The sequence below is a fragment of the Bubalus kerabau genome, chromosome 23, assembly GCF_029407905.1.
Source record: "Bubalus kerabau isolate K-KA32 ecotype Philippines breed swamp buffalo chromosome 23, PCC_UOA_SB_1v2, whole genome shotgun sequence".
NCBI classification, from domain to species: domain Eukaryota; kingdom Metazoa; phylum Chordata; class Mammalia; order Artiodactyla; family Bovidae; genus Bubalus; species Bubalus kerabau.
The window spans coordinates 10155539-10174309 of record NC_073646.1 but is presented as its reverse complement, the minus strand read 5'-3'; the positions used below and the strand labels follow the sequence as shown (position 1 = coordinate 10174309).

The 18771-nt window shown below is 36.8% G+C and overlaps 1 protein-coding gene across 8 annotated transcripts in view; it reads right to left on the bottom strand.

The window, feature by feature from the left end:
- The window catches only part of ATF7IP2 (activating transcription factor 7 interacting protein 2), an 80350-nt gene that overhangs the window by 43863 nt on the left and 17716 nt on the right, over positions 1 to 18771 (bottom strand). For 4 of the 8 annotated variants that reach the window (XM_055561327.1, XM_055561325.1, XM_055561328.1 and 1 more), the window contains 5 exons: positions 11035 to 11891; positions 9901 to 10025; positions 4006 to 4140; positions 3366 to 3461; positions 286 to 443 (listed from right to left, as the gene is read on the bottom strand). In XM_055561327.1, coding sequence (XP_055417302.1) covers positions 286 to 443; positions 3366 to 3461; positions 4006 to 4140; positions 9901 to 10025; positions 11035 to 11881 — 1361 coding nt within the window. In that variant the 5' untranslated portion in view covers positions 11882 to 11891. The remainder of the gene's footprint in view (positions 1 to 285; positions 444 to 3365; positions 3462 to 4005; positions 4141 to 9900; positions 10026 to 11034; positions 11892 to 18771) is intronic. The other 4 variants (XM_055561332.1, XM_055561333.1, XM_055561329.1 and 1 more) reach the window with 3 other exon arrangements.

The following is an 18771-nucleotide window of genomic DNA, read 5'->3' as shown; positions in this document are numbered from 1 at the left end:
GTAGAAGTGGAAACTACTAGAATGATCCAGTTTATCACTCTGGTTGCCATATCAAAGATAGAAATCATCACAGTGAAAAACCTGATCATCTAACCAATTCAGAGTTTTATTTAGTACAGTTAAAACAACAATTAAACTTCTGAAGAACCAATTTCTTCATGATGGACAAAAATAGTTTTCATATAAATAGGAAGCTTTAAGCTATTTTACATTGAGAAAAAGAGTACATGTGTTTACAAACACATTTAGATAAGCAAGTTCATGCATTTTTATAGATATGCTTACCTTTCAGAAACAGCTTCATTAGGTTCCCGTGACCAATTAATCTTTTCACTTGCTTTTTCTGAATAGTTAGAAGTTTCAGATTTCACAGTTTTCCTTTCCTGTGGACTATTAACTGACTCTGGATTCTTATCCAAATTCATTGTTTCTGAATTTGCAACCTGTTAATTGGGTGAGGAAAAAGCAGTTGAGGGGAGGGTTACCAACTGTGGTCTTCTACACAAAATTGATAGGTTAAAATTTCACTTGGAAATTGTTCTCAAACTATTTCTGCATACATATGGTAAAACAAATTATATGTATATCAATGGCTGATGATCATGATTGCAGTTACTCTGCCAAAATAAATTAAAAAAAATACATCAAAAGAAATAAAAATAATGACAACATGAAGCAACTTCTTAGCTTTAAAAGAAGGAAAAACAAATACCTAAGTACTTAGACACAGAAGAAAGAAGAATATATTTTATTCCTATTACACTGAATTTTAGGAATTAATAAACATTCGGTTTTAACAAAGAAAATTTTATTTTTTATACTTATAGTAATAAAGTGAAGACCAGAAATGAATCAATTTTCCAACTTGTTCTTCTCTAATTGATGAGTTTTGGATATCTAATAATTTCCCAAATCAAATACTGGTTCCTTTTTGCTAAACAGTTTCTCCTTCAATTTATCTCTTCTCTCTCACATTTTACTGTAAGAAGCAAGAAACCAAGCCAAACTTTCAACACTTTGCTCAAAAATCTCAACAGCCTAATAAAAATACAAGCTATCACTTATAAATTCTGCTTTCCATGTTATATCACTGTAGGTTACATTTCAGCTAAGCTTTCTCCAACAATGTAACAAGAACTCCCTCCTCCCCAATTTCTAATAATATGTTCCTTATTTGAGTTCACGGACAGTGCTTTTAAATGTCCATATTTCTACCAACAGTCTGTTTATGAAGATTTAGGTATTTTCTTAAAATATATAAAGTTTCTCTAAGATGTTCCTCATTTCCTCCTGAGCCCTTATTTGCAGACTTTAACATCTATATTTCTACTAAGTCTGTTCAAGGCAATCCAAGCTTTTGAAAAATCATGTTCCTCAATATTCCTCCAGCCTCTACCATTCCAAATCCACTTCCACATTTTTAGGCATTTGTTACAACAGCACACCATACTTCCTGGTACCATATCCTGTATTAGTTTTTGGAGGCTGTGATAACAAATTACCACAAACTAGGTGGTTTAAAACAACAGAAATTTATTCTATCACACTTCTGAAGGCCAGAGGTTCGAAACTGGTTTTATTAAGATCAAGCTGTTAGCAGGGCTGGATCCCATTCTGGAGGCTTCAGGAGAGAATCCACTTCCTTTTTTCCAGCTTCTAGGAGCTGCCAGCATTCCTTAGCTTGTAGCCCTTGCCTCCATCTTCAGTGCAATCATCCAACCTCTGCTTTCATTGTCCCATCTCTATTTTCTGTCTTTAACCTTCACTCCTTTTTATAAGGACCCCAGTGATCATATTGAGCCCACTAGGACAATCTTCTCATTGATAAGCTTCTTTTAATAACATACTCACAGGTTCTGGGAATTAGGTCAGGACATCTTTTGGGAGTCATGATTCACCACTATGAACCATCTTGATACAATTAGCACTGATGTGAAACTTATAGAATATTACACCCAATATTCTTTTTAAGTGTACATGGAACATTCACCAGGGGAAAGCATATCTTGGGCATAAACTAAGTGTCAATAACTCAAGGTTCAAATTTTACATAGTATGTTCTTTGACCAAAACAGATATCAATAAAATTAAGATAGCTAGAAATGTCTGAAAATTAAACACATACTTCTAAATAATCCACAGATCAAAGAACGATACCACAAGAGAAATAAATTATTTTGAACTAATGGAAAACAAAAATACAGTATAATACAGATTATTATTATACTCTCCACACTGAGAAGTATATAAGTGCTAAGAGGATGCTTAGAAAAAGCAGTGCTTAGAAAAAAACTTGTATCCTTAAATATTTTCTAGTAGAAAAGAAGGTTAAAAATTAAAGCTCTTTCTCTTTTAAGAAGCTGAAGAAAGAAATATCTTAAATAAGATTGATCAAAAAAAAAAAAAGAAAACATGGATTATACAAGTAACAGAAATGAAAGAGTACATCACTACAGATTTACAAGTATTAAAATGACAAGGGAATTTTATCAATAACTTTATGCCAACAAAACCAACAACTTATATAAAATGGACAAATTCCTTGCTAAGATAACTTACAAAACTAATACACAAGATGAACCAAAAATCTTAATTGCTTTATACTATTAAAGAATTATATTTTCAGGAAAACGTCTTCTTATAAGAAAACTTTTGGCCCAAATGGTTTTCAGAGGTGGATTTTATCAAATATTTAAAGAAGTAATAAAAATCTTACACAAACTTTCAGCAAACAGGGAAGAAAATGCTTTGCAATTGAGTTACTGAGGCTAGTGCATATATGATACTGAAGGGAATAAAGATAGAAAAAAAAAATTCAGTGAATGTATACTTAAGATTATTTTAAGTTTTATATAAAAACTATAAACAGATCCTAAACTCTATTTAATGACACTCATGTTAAGATATTTTGAAGTGGACACTGCAAAGTGTAGTTTGATATAAAATATGTTAGTACTTACGAATGGACCAAATATAAAGATGGCTTGGGGGATGAGTAGAATGACAGATACATGACAAATATAAATATATTAAAAAAATAAAGGTAGAAGATAGACATTGACTATACAAGCATTCACTGTAAAATTCTTTTAGCTTTTCTGTGTACGTTTGAAATTTTTCATCCTGATAAAATGACAGAGAGGGAGGCAGTCTAGGAGATCATAAATCACCTCTCTACTCATTTTATAAAATAAATACAAGTGGCATTAGTTTTGGCCACTTCTCTAGAGTCACAGGAATTTAAGTATAAATTTATTATCTTTTAAACCCATGTCTTCATCTGGAAGTACATTCTCTTCTTACAATCCAACTACTTATAATGTGGGTCAAGTAAGTTATTAAAACTCCTATACATTTATACCAACCTTACAAACTGTATTGTTGGATACCACATTTGGTTCCACAAAATGCCTTTGAGATAACACCGCTTTAACACGTCTTTGAAGTTTTGCTATTTTTGCCTAGGAAAAAACAAACAAACCGGAGTACCAAAATATATATCATATAGAGATGGCGAGAAAACTATTTGCCCATGTAGTTTTTTGAGACTTAGGCATCCATCAAATATACGAGAAATTCTTATGTAAGACAAACATTTAAATCAGGTTTGATGCCAGTATAATATGTCCAAGAATGGAAGATTAAAAAAGAAAATGAAACTTCTAATTAGTTCACCATAAAATTAATGGTGATAGAAATGCCAATCCACAAGTAACCCTAAAAGAGTAAAATAAAACAACAAAAAAAAACCGTAAAGAAAGTCTGAAACGGGTTATACAAACGCTAATACAAAATGTTTTTGAACTGACACCAAATGGCTGATGGCTCTACAAGTATTTCTCAAGGACCAAACAGCTGAGGTATAATAAATTCTATGTATAGTATTAATATATCAGGTTGTGGCCAGGAATCAGATTTCAGTCTACCTTTGTTTTTCTTTCCTAACATGTACAACATCATTAAATTCTACTTTTTAAAAGGACTCGAATGAAATTAGCAACTTACGAAGAGTTCATCCGCTATTGCTTCATGTTTATTCTTGCACTGTGTCTTCCCAATGCGTTCAGTCAATTCTCTCAGTTTGTTATCAAATAGTTTGTAACTTATACTATAGATCTCCTGTCGAACCAAATATCTGACCTAGAATTTAAAAATACAAAACACCCCATGTTTCAAATTTAAAAGCAATTTATTTTCTACTTCTTGAAAACAGCTTTGCATTTTTCTAGGTTTACTGTAACTAGTAAAATGTACTTTATTTATATATTTGTATTACTATATCAGTAAGTTTTATAAAAGTTAAAAATCAAATTCAGCAGAACACATCTAACATTTAAATATATGGATAAGTTAGAAATTAAGTTTATTCTCCCAATACTAATTTTAGTTTCCTACAGTTTCAGTTGAATTCCGTAATACAAATTAAAGCCTATTTAGTCCCATTTATGTATTTTTTTAATGACCATAACTGAAACCTAGTACTCTATGAAAAGAGACTGTACTTATTTCAAATGGCTGGTCGATCTGTAGTAGATATAAAGCAAATTATGAAAATTTGAGCCTTGACCCTGTCATTAACTATGACCTTTGGGAAGTCACAACACCTCTGAGCTTCATTTGCCCTGTCCACAAATGGACAGATGTCATACAGTGTTGAAAAAGGGATGTTCGTAGGATTTTCTTAAGAACATAAAAAGATAATATGCATAAGAGCTCTATAAAATGGAAAACACTGAATTTAAAGAAAGGACATAAATATGCAAAATAATCTCCATACATAGTTTTATGTTGGGGGTGGGGATGAGGAGTAGGGAGGACTTCTTATTGTTAAAATTGTAAGATACTAGTGACAATTATGTGACTAGTGCTATCTGGCATAATGCATGCTATTCTATCAGATTATAGTAGTTAGCACATGAAACACTAATGAATTTCATTATCTGGCTGGTTTTCAGAAAATAGATTGGCCTATTTTCAGGGAGCATAATTAATCTCAATGCCCAAGGAAATGAACAGCTCTGCTGAGCCATATGTTCAGAAATATTCACTACAGGTGTTTGCTCAATGTATATGCTCCTTCAAGCAACTCTCACAAGAGTAGTCTCTTTTAGTACAAAACCTGTCATGATATAATTAAGGTATTTATTAGTAATATTTATATCTTCCCCTAATATCTTGTAACTTGGGGTTCAAAATTAGAACAGTTTCTATGTTAAACTCATTTATACTTATGTCACTTGGATGACTAGTCATAATCAAAAATTTACTTTTGATTATTCCCAAGGTTTTCCCTTCTCATTCCCAATTGTTCTTGCTCCTCAAAATTTCTGTCTACTCTATTTCTTCTGTAGTGCTTCATTAACATTTCTTAAGTGGTTTTTCAACATTATCAGACATGATTATCACTTGTACTCTTACAATTTTTGAATATCTGATTAAACTAACTGCTTAAAATAAATGTATTATGTAAGTAAATGCTCAAAAACTCATACTATTTTTACTGACAGCCATTACCTATTAACCCATGTAAGGTTTTTATGCATTACTGCATGCTTGCCAGTTCACTGACTAAGGTCAATATGTGAAGCTCATACCCCAATGAAATTTTGGAAAAACATGTCAGTTCTGTTTAGGGAAATACTGTTTTGTTAAAACAAAAGGAACAGTGTTCATCAAACTTCCCTGGTAAGGAGAATCAATCACATGGAATACTTGTTAAAAATCACAAATTCTTAGGCCCTAACCTGGATTCATCAAACAATTTCCTGGAAAGGGGCCTGGAAAGTTGTATAGGCACCACTACTGATTCTCATCAGGTAAGTTTGAGAAAAAAGAAGCTTAAAACAATTATTAGTGAGCTCAGTGTAAAATAAACACAATTTAAACAAGTACTCTTGATGATTCAGATGAAGGCAGACTCTTAAAACTTCGTTACTTTGGACTAACTGCTCATTAAGGCATGATTCCTATGGTGTAGAGAGATATTCGTTCTCACTTAGTGGTGACATTCTTCATACAGAAGGCAGGCACAATAACCTCCACCAAATACCTCATAACTGTATTCTACCGATGGTAATGTGACTAAAATTATGGAATCAGATGAGGTTCTAGCTACAATTTGCATATGGCAGGCAAAGTGGCCTAAATATTAGAGAAAGACTGGCAATTATGTATCTGACTCAACTTTCTACAATGGTGCATAGGGTGAATAACTTAGACTTCAGAAGAAAACCCCATCTACTTCAGTAATTTAATTGGAATATACCAGGACAAGATCCTTTTGAAACCTCAAAAGATGAGTCAACAGCTTTTGGACTCTCTCAGTAGGAAAGAACAATGTCAGAATGGGAAGCCCTATTCCACTGGGATTCAAACAAGGAAAACAGATGTGGTTTAGAGAGTCAACTGTTTAGACAGGAATTAAAGTATCAAGTGAGTGAGAGTTAGTTACTGGGAGACAGATAAAAGGAATTAGCTAAAAACCTTTGTCTCTGGACAATGCAAGAAACTTCTGGTGGTAGTGGCTCGGGAGGATAACAAATAAACTGCATTCTCTAAACCTCAATGGGAAAGGACCGTGTTCTGCGTCAATGTGGACCAACTATTTTGTGAGGCAGATGCCAGAAAAATCAAAATGTTAAAAGAATAAATTTTGTCTTTATATGTCCACATCAGAACTTATTACTGAATTCAGCTACTAACTCACTGGGAACAACACATCTGCAATCCCCAACCTCTTAGGCTACATCCACGCAAAAGACACGGATTGGATCCCTGGGTCAGGAAGATCCCCAGAATAGGAAATGGCAACTCATTTCAGTATTCTTGCCTGGGAAATCCCATGGACAGAGGAGCCTGGTGGGCTACAATCTATGGAGCTACTTACGATTGAGAGACTGAGCATGCATGCACATGTGCACGTACACACACACACAAACACACATGCGCGCACGCATGCTTAACATAATTCTGCTACCTCATTCTTGCAAACAACAGAATATTTACGTTTTTTTTTAATGTCTCCTTTGTCTTGCAGAAGAAAGTAAGAGGTAGAAAGGGTGAAAGTGTTGCCTCACCTTTTAAGCTGATTCTGTTTGAGTTTCTCAAAAGGTTTCCATTTATTATGCAAATGTATATTCATATAATATGCAACTATGTAATTGTAATGGCATGTGTTAGAAACAGTAGTGTTTTTGTTTCTGAAACAGTAGGATAGTTTGGAATGAGACATTATGATCCATTATTGCTAATGACAGACATTAATCACATAATGACTTTTAGTTGAAGCATTTCAGTGGTAATAAAATAGCAAAACATGACCATACAAGTCCTGGTACAGGACCTACTAAATTTGAAGCTGATTGACAGGGATCAAGACCATCCCCATGGAAAAGAAAGGCCAAAAAGCAAAATGGCTGTCTGGGGAGGCCTTACAAATAGCTGTGAAAAGAAGAGAAGCGAAAAGCAAAGGAGAAAAGGAAAGATATAAACATCTGAATGCAGAGTTCCAAAGAATAGCAAGAAGAGATAAGAAAGCTTTCCTCGGCAATCAATGCAATGAAATAGAGGAAAACAACAGAATGGGAAAGACCAGAGATCTCTTCAAGAAAATTAGAGATACCAAGGGGACATTTCATGCAAAGATGGGCTTGATAAAGGACGGAAATCGTATGGACCTAACAGAAGCAGAAGATATTAAGAAGAGGTGGCAAGAATACACAGAGAACTGTACAAAAAAGATCTTCATGACCCAGGTAATCACGATGGTGTGATCACTCACCTAGAGCCAGACATCCTGGAATGTGAAGTCAAGTGGGCCTTAGAAAGCATCACTACGAACAAAGCTAGTGGAGGTGATGGAATTCCAGTTGAGCTCTTTCAAATCCTGAAAGATGATGCTGTGAAAGTGCTGCACTCAATATGCCAGCACATTTGGAAAACTCAGCAGTGGCCACAGGACTGGAAAAGGTCAGTTTTCATTCCAATCCCAAAGAAAGGCAATGCCAAAGAATGCTCAAACTACTGCACAATTGCACTCATCTCATACGCTAGTAAAGTAATGCTCAAAATTCTCCAAGCCAGGCTTCAGCAATACGAGAACCGTGAACTTCCTGATGTTCAAGCTGGTTTTAGAAAAGGCAGAGGAACCAGAGATCAAATTGCCAACATCCACTGGATCATGGAAAAAGCAGGAGAGTTCCAGAAAAACATCTATTTCTGCTTTATTGACTATGCCAAAGCCTTTGACTGTGGGTATCACAATAAACTGTGGAAAATTCTGAAAGAGATGGGAATACCAGACCACCTGACCTACCTCTTAAGAAATTTGTATGCAGGTCAGGAAGCAACAGTTAGAACTGGACATGGAACAAGAGACTGGTTCCAAATAGGAAAAAGAGTACGTCAAGGCTGTATATTGTCACCCTGCTTATTTAACTTATATGCAGAATACATCATGAGAAATGCTGGGCTGGAAGAAGCACAAGCTGGAATCAACATTGCCAGGAGAAATATCAATAACCTCAGATATGCAGATGACACCACCCTTATGGCAGAAAGTGAAGAGGAACTCAAAAGCCTCTTGATGAAAGTGAAAGAGGAGAGTGAAAAAGTTGGCTTAAAGCTCAACATTCAGAAAACGAAGATCATGGCATCTTGTCCCATCACTTCATGGGAAATAGATAGGGAAACAGTGGAAACAGTGTCAGACTTTATTTTTTGGGTCTCCAAAATCACTACAGATGGTGACTGCAGCCATGAAATGAAAAGACGCTTACTCCTTGGAAGGAAAGTTATGTCCAACCTAGATAGCATATTGAAAAGCAGAGACATTACTTCACCAACAAAGGTTCGTCTAGTCAAGGCTATGGTTTTTCCAGTGGTCATGTATGGATGTGAGAGTTGGACTGTGAAGAAGGCTGAGCGCGAAGAATTGATGCTTTTGAACTGTGGTGTTGGAGAAAACTCTTGAGAGTCCCTTGGACTGCAAGGAGATCCAACCAGTCCATTCTGAAGGAGATCGGCCCTGGGATTTCTTTGGATAAAGCCGAAACTCCAGTACTTTGGCCACCTCATCTGAAGGGTTGACTCATTGGAAAAGACTCTGATGCTGGGAGGGATTGGGGGCAGGAGGAGAAGGGGATGACAGAGGATGAGATGGCTGGATGGCATCACTGACTCGATGGACGTGAGTCTGGGTGAACTCCAGGAGTTGGTGATGGACAGGGAGGCCTGGCGTGCTGCAATTCTTGGGGTCACAAAGAGTTGGACACGACTGAGCAACTGAACTGAACTGAACTGATACTCAAACTCAGAGTAAATCAGACATGTATAGAAACTGTAATACAATGAGATGAAATAGGCCAAAAAGAAAAGAAAAAGTACATTTAATGATGCCAGAAAAGCAAAATGTCAGATAATGCAACATTATCTGTACAAACTTGGAAATGACAGCAAGTGAACCCAAAGGTAGCAGGACTTTACAATGAATGTCTGGGCTGCCTGACTCTATGAAGTATCAACTGTGATAACAAACAGCTATAGCTGGAGATCAAAGAATCCCATGACCAGTACAAAAGAGACAGAATGAAACTCAGGGTCATGTGGTATCTGACTTGAAAGATTTGAGCAAAATACTGAATGAAAAGCCTATTCTATATTAATACCACAGCCTCTCCCTTCACATGATTCTGTAGGCTTCTCTGTAAAGGACCATTTTCAAGGATCTAGAGATGTGATGTAAACAATTATTTTTTCCTAATATCTCCACCTGCTAATTCAGTTTTCATGTACCAGTCCTTCATCATGCAAGTTATCTGTACTCACCATGTAGATCAATTAACTTTTACTACCTTTTAAAAAATAAGCTTCTGAAGCAAATATTTAAGCCCAATATTTTACCTGTTCCAGCAAAGCTGTTTGCTTTTCCAGAGCTACAGAAATATTTTCATTAATTTGCTCTGAAGTTTTCATACGCTTAACATTTTCTTTGTTTTCTGAAAACATCCTCTTCTTTTGATTATGGCCTTGGGAAGATGAAAAGATCAGAGATAAAAATTTTCCTTCTAATGAAAGAAACAGGGGGATTTTCTAATTTAGGGACCCCTAAGCAAATTAAAAACTAAAATGTGACCACAGGACCATTTTTCAGAAAATGTAATTGTATAAAAAATTCCAACAAATTAAAAAATCTTAGTACTGGTCTGGGATATACTTTCCTCCCATCTTACTTAATACACATTTAATGCTTATTTAATAATAATAATAACTGAATAAATTATAGCATTAGATCTTCTATTTACAGTTGAGTGGTCTGACATTATTTTTAGTTTTTAGGCAGTCCAATATATTTTTAATAGGTGACCCTATATTACTTCTAAGCAATTTAAAATTCACCTTGTTAAATGATTATTCTGTAGCCTAGACAAGAAAACAAATATATTTTTCCTATGAAATCATTTTTTTCTTATATCTCATTAAACTATAACACACCCTACTTTTAATAAACTTCTGCTATTTTAATGATTTTATAATCCTAAAACTTCATTGGTTAATTATTTGATGTATTTCTTACACTACATACACACAAACCTGTATGTATATGTATGCTTATTATCTATCAGCTTTTACTTGGCATGTGATATATAGGTCAATTCTACAGAAAGAAATGGGCTCATCAACTATTTTAAAAACCCACTCTCTCAAATAGCCTTATTAATAAAACTCCAAAAACAGAAAAGGTGTCAATGAAGCAAATAATCTCTATAAACCACCTTTTAATCCTGTTGTACTTTCAAAGGAAAGTGGTTGATTTCCTTCTTTGCTAGAACTTACTTCCCGTTGGAGACAGAGGATACCATTCCCCATCACTGCTAAGAATGGTTCAGAAACAAGATACTCTGAAATAATTATTGTCATCATTTACTGTTTTCCTGTCTGTAAGGATTCTACTGTATCTATATCTGAGATAATGAAATTCCCCCAAGCAAAGTAACTATTTTAATTTCTCCAAGAGATACATAAGTATTCACTTACTGTTATTACTATCAGTGTCAAGTGAGGACAGCCACTTTGCGTCTATATTTTCACAACTTAAAATGCTGGAAAGACAGGTTCTATAGGATTCTTCACTTTTCAAAATGTCATCAGCACAGTTACTTGAAATGACTGAATTCACCAATTTAGGTATTTTATCACCAGGCACAAAAGGGTCATCTGAACTGAAAATTAAAATGTCACTTTGCTTTTTATCATGTAACTCAGCACTGGAATTTGCTTCTAAATAGGAAACTATCTTGTCAATTCTCTTATCATCCAAGGTATTTGTTTTTGTAGACTTTGGAATTTGAACTATATCACTCAATACACTGGATAAATGGCAAATGGATTTCAGATTACAATCTTCTTCACGTTCAAAAAAGGATCTTGTTACACTTGCCTGACATTCAAAATGATTTTCAGAAGTATTTTGTGACGCTTTTGCCTTGTGTATAAAGAGTTTCCCAGGAAATTCTACTGTTTTACTTGGCTTTTCATAAGGGTACACAACTTGTTCTTCTGTGTATTCCAATCTTGTTTCCGAATCAATAATTTCTAGTGGTTTTATTAAATTCTGAGAAAATTCTTTACTTTTTGGTTCACATACTGAATTTTTGATGGAGTTCAATGAGGAAGCATCATTTTCAGAATGTCTACATTTGCTACTTATGACATCAGTACTTGAATTCTGATTACCACTTGATATATTATTCTCAATTGCTGCTGTTTTTAGTGCTTCAACATTCCTTGACTTATTCAGGATCTCTACTTGCTTCCGGCAACTTACAGGCATTGTTTTCTTGGCTTTTAAAATCTTCCGTTTACTTCTATCTGGACTTGCCATCTTTTATATCCTGGAATGTAAAATACCATATTTGAATGCATTTCTCTAACAGACAAAAGCTAACATTTATTTACAATATTAAAATAATGTTGAGACTATGTGCCAGATTTAGATTATTTTTATTGAAAATTATATCCATTTTCATCTGTGTCACTGATAATTAAACGTTGTTCTATAACTCTAACTATATAAAGTCAAAATTTATACTGCCAGTAAGCCTTTATTTGATACTAAGTCTGATCATTTATCAGGCCACTTTTTGTTATGACACCTCACTACTATAACCAGTGAGTTCTAATTTAAATAATCCAAACAGGCCATACTTAAAACATTTTTCCATAAAAACAGATAAACAATGTTTTGTATGGAATATTCCGTTTTCTGTATCATGTGGTACCTTTATTAAAGCTTTCCTAATATTCCAATTTTCAAATAAATGGTATTGCAAGAGCTGATTCCCAACAGTTATCAGTATGAAATGAGCACTAAGATACACAACATGATGTTAGTTCAAATAAGAAAACCAAGTTAGCTTTCAATACATTCTTAATCCTGAATTATTTGTTAAATAAAAATCTACTACATAGCAGAGAAAAACAGTATTTATCTGTATTTCTCATTATTCACATTAAGTATTCACATTAAGTCCAATCTAAACCATAGATAGGTAAATGATTTAGAAGAAAACTGCCAAATTACAAGGCAAATATAAGCAAAACAAACAACTATATAATACATGGTAGACCAGTTACCTAACAAACTATAGAGCACACTTACTAAATTCAAAGACAGAGTCTACGAGGTAGAAAGCATTTGTACTTTCAAGGTACAAATAACCCAGTGGGGCGGGGTAAGGTCCATGGGATTGCAGAGACTTGGACACAACTTAGCAACCCATTCAAAGCTACCAGAATAATTTTTTGATTTATCCTTATCTATTTTCCTACTTGAAGCTTTCATTGACTATATATATTCTTTTCATTCAGTATATCATTTGATCAGGAACAATTCCAGGATTTTTGAGACCTGAAGACTGAGTGAATCTTACTTAAAAGGAGGGGGGAAAAAAAACCCATAAATTCAAATTTCAAAAACCTGTCATGCATACTTAAAAATCAGAAAATCCAGAAAAATAGCACACTTTCATTAATTAAGGGCCTGATACAAGATAGAATTCTACCTTCCCTATTTGACTATATATTTGATTGCCTCTTTATGAATACAGTTTTTGTAATATTCACCATAGAAAAAATGGAGAAACCAAGTCTTTCCTAGAGCAAGGTTGATTAATTTTTAATTCTTTTATTTTGAGGTTTTTTTGTTGTTTTTTTTCTTTTCCAAACTTTTTTACTGAGTATAGTACTACAGAAAAGTGCACATATCATGTGTACACAATTAAAAGAATTTTCACAAACTGAATACACCCCTTTAACTAAAATCTAGATCAAAAAGAGAATGATTCATAGGTTCATCAGTTACAACAAAAACAACACACTCTGGTAGGGGATGTTCATAATGGCGGAGGTTATACATGTATGGGGCAAGAGATCTAGGAGAAATCTATTATTTTCCTCTCAATTGTGCTGTGAGTCTAAAACTACTCTTTAAAAAGGTTATAGAAATAAAAGAATAAAAAAAATAATTCCAGTCCCCTGGAAGTCCCCTCATACTTCTCCTTCTAGTCACTGGCTCCCCGTCTCCTAGGGATGATCAGTAGCCTGCAATCTAACAGCATAGATGAATTTAAGCCACTTTTTATATTTTATATAAATGAAATTACATAATAAGCATGTTTTAGTGTCTGGCTTCAGAGAAGGCAATGACACCCCACTCCAGTACTCTTGCCTGGAATCCCATGGACGGAGGAGCCTGGTGGGCTGCAGTCCATGGGGTTGCGAAGAGTCGGACACAACTGAGCAACTTCACTTTCACTTTTCACTTTCATGCATTGGAGAAGGAAATGGCAACCCACTCCTGTGTTCTTGCCTGGAGAATCCCAGGGATGGGGGAGCCTGGTGGGCTGTGGTCTATGGGGTTGCACAGAGTTGGACACGACTGAAGGGACTTAGCAGCAGCAGCAGCAGCAGCAGTGTCTGGCTTCTTTCACTCTTGCTTATATTTGTGAGATTCATGCATGCTCTGTTTAATTGTAGATCATTCTTTCTCATTGCTGTACAGTAGTCTATCATTTGAATATGCCACAGTTTGTCCATCTGTTCTGGGCTGATTAATTTTAAACCAAAAATCAGGATGTATACAACAATCAACTTCATCTAAAAATATAAATTCTTATTGACAATGCTACAGCTTTGTGTCATTTAAAAACAAACAAAAAAAAATCTTTTATTTGAAAGGTAGGGTTCTATCAAAAGGAAAAATATGTATAGTGAATTTCTCTACTTGAATCTGTTATTGAATATATTTCTAATAAAAGTTATCATTTGAGGGGAAATCTATGAGAATTAAATTCCCTAGTTAAAATTTTAAACATCAAATAATTGGAAAAAATTTTCTCTATATTCTGACTTCATAAATTACAATCTTTAACTTCTTCATTACTCAGATACTCCAGGAGCCAGGCACCACAGAACACATTCCCACCACAATAAAGCTGATAGCAGTAACTGAAAACACTCAAAAGTGACTGTGAGCCACAAATGTATCCTATTAAAGACACACTAAGTATATCCCCAATCACAAAATGCCTGAAGCAATTCTTCTGCTGGGTGAAGCAAGGGTAAGATGAAATTAAAATGAGAGACAACAGTCTTATATGATTACAGTTAAACTATCTTACTTTTGTAAACCTTGCAAACACCAACCAAGGGAACACATTCCTGTGGTCCTTTTCAGGGCCTTTGGAAAAGTCCCAAACTTCTTGCCTGGAAAATCCCATAGACAGAGGAGCCTGGTGGGCTGCAGTCCATGGGGTCGCTAAGAGTTGGACATGACTGAGTGACTTCACTTTCACTTTTCACTTTCATGTATTGGAGAAGGAAATGGCAACCCACTCCAGTGTTTTTGCCTGGAGAATCCCAGGGACAGGGGAACATGGTGGGCTGCCGTCTATGGGGTCGCACAGAGTTGGACACGACTGAAGCGCCTTAGCAGCAGCAGCAGCAGCGAAAAGCTGTGAAAAATTTTGAGATAAAAATGCTTCTACATTTGATGCATAAAGACATGTATTGTATGGTTTCCCTGGTGGTCTAGTGGTAAAGAATCCTCCTGACAATGCAGGAGACACAGGTTCAATCCCTGGATTGGGAAGTTACCCTGGAGAAGGGAATGGCAACCTACCCTAATATTCTTGCCTTGAAAAATCCCATGGACATTAGCAACCTGGTAGGTTAGAGTCCATAAGGTCCCAAAGACTCTGACATGATTGAGCATGCACACATGCACACCAGGAAGATCCCACATGCTGTGGAGCAAATAAGCCTCTGTGCCACAACTACTAAGCCAGTGCTCTAGAGCCAGTGAGCCATAACTATTGAGCCCGCACCACAGTTACTGAAGCCCACATACCTAGAGCCCATGTTCCACAAGAGAAGTCACCGCAATGAAAAGCCAATGCTTGCTGCAACTAGAGACTACACATGGCAGTGAAGACCCAGTGTGGTAAAAGAGAAGCAAATTAAAAAAAAAATACATGTAATATATATTATAATGTATAACAACATTCTGAAGATACTGAGTATCTCTGATCCATCCACCATTTAACCAAATATGACTAGCAACTTGCATTTACCTATGTTTTCCATACCGTGCCCCTTCCCTCTTCTCCATCCTGAGGTAATCTGTAACCTGACTGTTGAGTTTATATATCTATTGTCTCTTATGAATTATAGTTTCATTACAAATGTCAAGCAAAAACAATGAAGTTTGATTATACTTGTTTTTGAGCAAACTATAGTTTCCTAATACTTGTTTTTCACTCATATTCCCCTAATTTATGCCTGTGATTATATACAGCAATACTTCATACATTTTCATAATATTATAATAAAGCACTAGCAAAATTTGTTTATTCAGTGACCCATGAAGGATATTTGAGTCATTTCCATCTTTTTTGTTTTTCTTAATAACACTGCTGCTGTGAACATATTTGCTTCAAGGTGTATATCTGTAAGCATTTCTTCAGTGGGTTTGTTGGGTAGCTATAAGTTACACAAATTTTCAAGTTCTCAAGAAAGCCAACTTACCTTCCAAAGTAGTTGTACCAACTTACATCCCTGCAGGAGATGTGTACAAGTAACCATTATTCACATCCTCTTGAGCCCCTGGTATTGCTAGACCTAATTTTTATCAATCTACTTGGATATAGATGCATATCTCACTGCCTTAATTTGCATCTCACTAATAACTGGTATTTTTTCATGTTTACTGGCTATACCTGTTTCCCTGTCTGCAAAATTCCTAGTTATGTTTTGCTCATTTTCTTCTACTGGGTTGTCTTATTTTTAAAGAGAACTCAATAAATTATGACTATACTATATAAATGAGAGGAGCTACCCCACGTCCGAGGTCAGGGGCAGAAGCCGGGAGGACCTCATGCCCGAAGGGTGGTGGCCAAGAGGAGTTACCCCACATCCGAGGTCAGGGGCAGTGGCCGAGAGTGCCTGGCTATGACAGTGCAGGAACAGCCGAGAGCAGCTACCCAAGTCCGAGGTCAGGGGTGGTGGCCGGGTGGAGCTACCCCACATCCGAGGTTAGGGGCGGCTGCCAAGAGAAGCTACCCTGTGTCCGAGGCCAGGGGTGGCGGCCGAGAGGAGCTACCGAAGTCCGAGGCCAGGGGCCATGGCTGGGAGGAGCTACCCCACGTCCGAGGTCAGGGGCGGCAGCAGAAAGGAGATACCCCGCATCTGAGGTCTGGGGCCGTGGCCAAGATGAGCTACCCCGCGTCCGAGGTTGGGACGGCAGCCAGGACGAACTACCCCGTGTCCGAGGTCAGGGGCGGCCGGGAGGAGCTACCCCACGCCCCCACGCCCGAGGCCAGGGGCGGCGGCCGGGAGGAGCAACCCCACGTCCAAGGAGCGGTGGCGGAGCTATCCCACGTTGAAGGTCAGGAAGGCAGCGGTGAGGAGATACCCCTCATCCAAGGTAAGGAGTAGCGGCTGCGCTTTGCTGGAGGAGCCGTGAAGAGATACTCCATGCCCAATGTAAGAGAAACCCAAGTAAGATGGTAGGTGTTAAAAGAGGGCATCAGAAGGCAGACACACTGAAACTATACTCACAGAAAAATAGTCAATCTAATCACACTAGGACCACAGCCATGTCTAACTCAATGAAACTAAGCCATGACCATGGGGCCACCCAAGACGGGAGGGTCATGGTGGAGAGATCTGACAGAATGTGGTCCACTGGAGAAGGGAATGGCAAACCACTTCAGTATCTTGCCTTGAGAACCCCATGAACAGTATGAAAAGGAAAAATGATAGGATACTAAAAGAGGAACTCCCCAGGTCAGTAGGTGCCCAATATGCTACTGGAGATCAGTGGAGAAATAACTCCAGAAAGAATGAGGGGATGGAGCCAAAGCAAAAAGAATACCCAGCTGTGGATGTGACTGGTGATAGAAGCAAGGTCCGATGCTGTAAAGAGCAATATTGCATAGGAACCTGGAATGTCAGGTCCATGAATCAAGGCAAATTGGAAGCGGTCAAACAAGAGATGGCAAGAGTGAATATCGACATTCTAGGAATCAGCAAACTAAAATGGACTGGAATGGGTGAATTTAACTCAGATGACCATTATATCTACTACTGCGGGCTGGAACCCCTTAGAAGAAATGGAGTAGCCATCATGGTCAACAAAAGAGTCCGAAATGCAGTACTTGGATGCAATCTCAAAAACGACAGAATGATCTCTGTTTGTTTCCAAGGCAAACCATTCAATATCACAGTAATCCAAGTCTATGCCCCAACCAGTAACGCTGAAGAAGCTCAAGTTAAACAGTTCTATGAAGCTGTGAAAAGAAGAGAAGCGAATAGCAAAGGAGAAAAGGAAAGATATAAACATCTGAATGCAGAGTTCCAAAGAATAGCAAGAAGAGATAAGAAAGCTTTCCTCAGCGATCAATGCAAAGAAATAGAGGAAAATAACAGAATGGGAAAGACGAGAGATCTCTTCAAGAAAATTAGAGATACCAAGGGAACATTTCATGCAAAGATGGGCTCGATAAAGGACAGAAATGGTATGGACCTAACAGAAGCAGAAGATATTAAGAAGAGGTGGCAAGAACACACAGAGAACTGTACAAAAAAGATCTTCATGACCCAGATAATCATGATGGTGTGATCACTCACCTAGAGCCAGACATACTGGAATGTGAAGAAAAATGGGCCTTGGAAAGCATCACTACAAAGAAAGCTAGTAGAGGTGATAGAATTCCAGTTGAGCTCTTTCAAATCCTGAAAGATGATGCTGTGAATGTGCTGCACTCAATATGCCAGCACATTTGGAAAACTCAGCAGTGGCCACAGGACTGGAAAAGGGCAGTTTTCATTCCAATCCCAAAGAAAGGCAATGCCAAAGAATGCTCAAACTACCGCACAATTGCACTCATCTCACACGCTAGTAAAGTAATGCTCAAAATTCTCCAAGCCAGGCTTCAGCAATATGTGAACCGTGAACTTCCAGATGTTCAAGCTGGTTTTAGAAAAGGCAGAGGAACCAGAGATCAAATTGCCAACATCTGCTGGATCATGGAAAAAGCAAGAGAGTTCCAGAAAAACATCTATTTCTGCTTTATTGACTATGCCAAAGCCTTTGACTGTGGGCATCACAATAAACTGTGGAAAATTGTGAAAGAGATGGGAATACCAGACCACTTGACCTGCCTCTTGAGAAATTTGTATGCAGGTCAGGAAGCAACAGTTAGAACTGGACAT